The sequence below is a fragment of the Primulina huaijiensis genome, chromosome 9, assembly GCF_012295235.1.
Source record: "Primulina huaijiensis isolate GDHJ02 chromosome 9, ASM1229523v2, whole genome shotgun sequence".
NCBI lineage: Eukaryota > Viridiplantae > Streptophyta > Magnoliopsida > Lamiales > Gesneriaceae > Primulina > Primulina huaijiensis.
In genome coordinates, this window is record NC_133314.1 from 22,620,461 (window position 1) to 22,625,769 (window position 5,309).

The 5,309-nt window shown below is 32.5% G+C and overlaps 1 protein-coding gene across 1 annotated transcript in view; it reads right to left on the reverse strand.

Annotated features, from left to right (window-relative positions):
* Positions 1–2,039: 2,039 nt before the first annotated feature.
* LOC140984491 (tobamovirus multiplication protein 1-like) overlaps positions 2,040–5,309 on the reverse strand; it is a 5,633-nt gene continuing 2,363 nt past the window's right edge. Inside the window, exons 4-11 of the mRNA XM_073451952.1 lie at positions 4,049–4,141; positions 3,786–3,857; positions 3,204–3,276; positions 3,028–3,073; positions 2,848–2,911; positions 2,394–2,447; positions 2,212–2,289; positions 2,040–2,141 (exon numbers count right to left, since the gene is read on the reverse strand). Coding sequence (XP_073308053.1) covers positions 2,049–2,141; positions 2,212–2,289; positions 2,394–2,447; positions 2,848–2,911; positions 3,028–3,073; positions 3,204–3,276; positions 3,786–3,857; positions 4,049–4,141 — 573 coding nt within the window. The 3' untranslated portion in view covers positions 2,040–2,048. The remainder of the gene's footprint in view (positions 2,142–2,211; positions 2,290–2,393; positions 2,448–2,847; positions 2,912–3,027; positions 3,074–3,203; positions 3,277–3,785; positions 3,858–4,048; positions 4,142–5,309) is intronic.

Here is a 5,309-nt window from a genome sequence, read left to right on the forward strand (position 1 = left end):
AACGACTTAATAGAAAACTCAATTTTCACAAGTCATATTTCACAAGAGCTCAGTTGGTTCGAAGGTTATCTAGGCGGAATATTAGTCGCAAGATCAAGTTGACGGAAACAGAAACATCCATCAGCTCGGTCTAACCGGTTTTGGTATATTGATCAAATCTCTTAGCTTGATTATTCAAATAGAACGATTCAGTATGCGTTACAAAGATAAGATAATGATTTAAAAATTAGATTCACAATTCAAAGCCCGAATCGGTTGACATCCCAAATCAAGCTAACATCCCAATCTCATAACAGACCAGATCAGACCATCAGATCAGCACAATTGATTAGCTTAATTTCAAAATATGGCCAAAAATACAAATTTAACCGTTGCAATATCAAAATCCGTACACAACTTTTCTATAGGTCATATTCTTGTATTAAATGTCTATATCATTATTGGAGGCTATAAACACAATATATTGAAGATCAAATACATGCCTTGGAAGATAATTCAAAGTATGAACAACTTACATGAAGAATTTAACTAAAATGAGAGCAATCTCAAGTGTGAGAATACTTTTGATATATCCATATACTGTAAAAATCATCACAGACAATCACTCATACGTATACATGAGAGTTGAACTTCAAAATTTAGATAAGTGGGTCTATACACAAAGACATTAAATATTGTATTTGTAGTATTGTCATAAGAGACATTAAATACTATGCGAATTGTGAGATTACAATCGAGTGTGCTAGGAGTTTCAATTAGGCAATAGATTGTCTTAATTTGAAACGAGTTTGTACAAATAGTTGTATAAATCAAAGTTTTCTAGTGAATCCTTCATAGGTGGAAGAAGAGGTGACGTATGAGTTGTCAATCTCCGAACATCCATAAACAAATTCGTGTTTATTTATTTATTGCTACTGCTTTTAATATACTTTCTTGAAACATTTTATGAGTTTTTCAGATACAAAAATATTGCATATCAAGTGTTTGATAAATATTTTAACCAAAAATATTTGTACACATTCAACTTGCATGTCTTTTAAATGTTTTTCAAAATGTTTAATCAATTTTTTCTAGAGATTTTTTGAATATCTTCCGCTTGGTTTGAAAACCAAACTCCATTTAATTTCTCATGTTCAATATTTCATGAACCAAGCTATTGTAGCTCAACGCTTGTCCCTCAAACGATCTCATCAGTTTTAATTCTTGTACCTAATAAAATTTAATGAATTCATTAAAAATCTATTGACATTTTGAATACCTCTAGATTTTTGTAGAGTTTTTAAAAATCAAGTTTGACAATCACACGACTTTTTAAAATATTACAAGAGTTTACATTGAATATCATTGAACTTTTATAGAATATATAAATGTCTAGATTGAATATCTCAAAACTTTTTTTTTTTGCTTGTTTTTTATATGCGGGAGATTAAGCCATTAATATCAGAGTGTTTCACATGTTAGTTCCACCCTATCTTCATGCTGTGTTTGAATGAGATTGGCGGAAAGATTTTAAACGAATGGATATAAAATGCATAAAGTTCAAATGATTAGGTTGAAGAGTAGAATAGAAATTTTTGTAAAAATATACTCACACAACACAATGAACTTCAAATCTTTCATTGTAATTTTGAGCCAAATCGTTGTAATGAATTTGAGATATAGATTTAAAATCAAATTCACTCAAATCCTTTTATCTAAAGCAACCTCGGTGTAAAATGACACCCGCAACATGAAAGTAGATGAACTCTTGCGAAAGTTGAACGCAATAGGATTGTCACCAAAACTTATTACTGTGACAAAATAATCTGCTTTTCCAAGCACAAAACCTAGGAAATTGATTAAAATGTCATTTTGGGCACAAAACACATGCATAAGAAACGAAATTCCTGACGCTAGCCATCACAAATAACGAATCTCAAACTTCTTCCAGGCTCTGATTTGATCTTCAATTCCACCGACTAAAATTTGAACCGTGGGAACCTTCGAGAGTGATGCAACCACAACGAGATGCACCTGTGTAATGGTGTGGTGCAGGCCTATTTTTATCACTAGCGGATGGGGTGGTATTGAGCAGATATTCTTTTGGGAGGAAGCTTCCGCAAAATGAATAAAACAAGAGCTGATGGTAGAATCTCGACGAGCTGTTTCAATAATCTATATTAGAACATGAAAATATCTAAGTTGGACTATACCGAAAGACAGAAGCAGTACCGCATAGTAGATTAAATTTAGCACAGGATGGTACAGTACATCAAGTGTTGCATCTGAATCAAATGCTGATAGCGTAACCTGCAGTAGAAGGGTATAACCTCAGCCAGGAGCTAATCAAACAAATTTTTAAGAAAATGAGACCCAGCAGTAAACGTGGGTCTAGAAACTAGAATATAACTTACCACAAAGCATCTTATAAGAAAACAAGTGAAGCATATAGCTGTCACGTATCCAACCTGTAACAAGAAATGTCTTAAAAAACCATCAAATAGACAACAAATTCAAATGAAAGCAAGGACCACAAAACCAACAAGGCCTCAAATGAACACTAGATTACTCACCAAACACCCACAACCATGTCCACCACGAATAGTTTAAACTAGAAGTTAAACACATTATTGCAAGTATTTATTAATTGACCCGTCTCAGGATGATGCAGAACACTATAATGAATGAACCATCAGAAAGTCAATTGCATCAAGCAGTCTTTCATTCTCAAAAAACCAGAGGAAAAGCATCCACAGGATAAAAGGCAATCCTACCAAATCAGAACTGGTATAGCTAGCCATACAGAGGAAACTAGAATTTTCTCTACAACATAATTACATAGATGTACATCCGGTTCGATTCACAAACCTCGTGCAGTTTCTTTCTTCTTCCTTTAGATTCAATGGGAAAGCGTCTCAGCATGAAAAATAGCCTAAACAAAGGAAAAAAAACAATTCAGTGATGCAGAAACTTAAGATTTAAGAAATCAGTTGAAAGAAATTAATGTTGCTCTTATGCAGAAAGGGCATGTAAGAAAATATTACTTACTTCCCTCCATATATCAGAAAGCCCAAAGCTGCTACAAATGATACCACTGCAGAAATTAAAGAGGACAATCAAATACAGGCAGTTCATCTATCAGTAAAGTAGGGTCACCAATAAAACCAAAGCTGCAGCAAAACATAAATATTAAAAATGCAACCAAAGAACTACGAGAGATTGACCAGCGATAAATATCTTTCCAATGAATTCCACAATGGCATTATCATTTATCCAGAGGTACACCCAGATGCAAACCTGTTGTCGACACAGCAAATATCTTATTTAGGTAATCAAACAAGATACAAATATGAGAATAAATCGATTAGGTGAATAGATGACAGCTCAATACAGGAGTTCCTCCAAAAAAAAAAAAAATACTCACATTAATATATCCAGCATAATAGGGGTATGTTTGGCTAGTTAAATGAAAAGCTAGAACAGCTTCTACAAACTATGCCTTCCATTTATAAAAAAGGTTTTCTTTTGAATTTTAATCCAAGTCATTTTGAAAAGGAAAGAGATACTAAGTTTAGACACTTGATGCCCACAAAGCTCAATCATGAAAACTGAAAGGGACAAAAAGAAACATAGAGTAAAGAAGGATCTGAAAGGTAAATGGTATGAGAATGGCAGCTATAACCGACATGTACAAGATGTAATATGAGAAACTAATTTCCAGATACAAACAATGATCACGAATAGAATAGAATCAAGAGATAGGAGTAAATAAGCCAAAGCTGCAGTTCAAATGCACAAGCACTAACCTGTATGAAGTAAATGGCACTATTGATAGAAATGTAGCTAATTCTCAGTTTATCAGTTGGCAAACTTCTAGCCTGACCAAATATAAGAATAAAATTTTCCGTGAACTTTCATGTCACATAAACATATTCACCACTCACAAGCATCTGAATTCACCAACAGTTCAATCAGGACTGAAGAAAATCCTTCCAGCCAATTATTGACTGCATTTGGGATACTCATACTCCAACTCAGTCATAGTTTGTCAATAACTCTCCACTTATACCTGATGATATATCTCAGCCCAAAAAAGAGTAAGAAGAGTATATGTGGAAAAGAACAGCAAGCCAGGAAGATCCAGCAGCACCAGGGTTAGTACCTGAATTATTATGATTCATATCAGCAGATGAGAATAAAATAACTAAACAACTAAATAGTCCACAGATGATCCTCAAGTGCACTATTTCAGGTGCTAAATGTTAGTTTTGTGGCCCAAGTGCCACATTATTATTTTAATATCTAATTTATGGTTTAAATAAATAATGCTTATTATTGAAATGAATAATAAACATGTTCTAGGTCCTTCCTTTCAACTCATTGGAAGTTGAATTGGTCAAAGTGGTTTTATACTACTAACACACGTTGATAGAACGTGTCATTTGTTATCCGATTTATGTGAAACGGTCCTCTCTCTCCCTATAAGAGAGGAGCACAGATATCATAATCTATCACTCAAAGAAAGCTCTGTGACTTGAAAACAAAGGAAAGAGAGAGAAATCGTTTTCTTCAATTGTGCAGCAGAAGGAATCTATGGCAAACAAAGGTTAGTAATTAATTATTTTTTTTAACTAATGGAATGTGATTATTATGAAGTTCTAAGATCGATATATATGTCAAATTATATGTGTTTGAATTATAATTTGTCATGAATCATGTTAAATTTTACATGTGGTATCAGAGCATGGTTTAAGAACTCATGATTTTCCATTCGTTTATATTATAATTCACGAACTCAGAATTCAAATGAGATGATATTCCGCTGCAAAGATAATCACCTTTGTGTTAATGATTATATATATTTGTTAAATATATTTGCTGCCAATTGTTTATGTTGTCTATATTACTGAAAATATGATGGCAAATCAAGACCTTTTCATGCATACTTGGACGTTGCTCAAGTTATATAATTTGAATTTATTTCATGTTGGTTTGTTAATCACTAAAGTGATCTTACCATAAAGTTAATAAGTTCTAAATTATATAATCAAACTTTAATTACCTGTAAGTATGTGATGCTTGGAAATAAAACTAGAGTTGCAGGTAATTAAAAATTCATAACTATAAGGCATTTACGGATCACCCAAAGGTTGATAATTTGTTCTTATAATTTATGAATATAAAATGTGGTAATTAACATATTATGCTAGATATTTTGTATATCCAAAGATAACAAAATAATTTTCTTTAAATATCTTGATTACCAAATTACAGTAAACTATTAAGCATCATAATGTTTATATATTGTTGTATTACCCAAAGGTGAACAT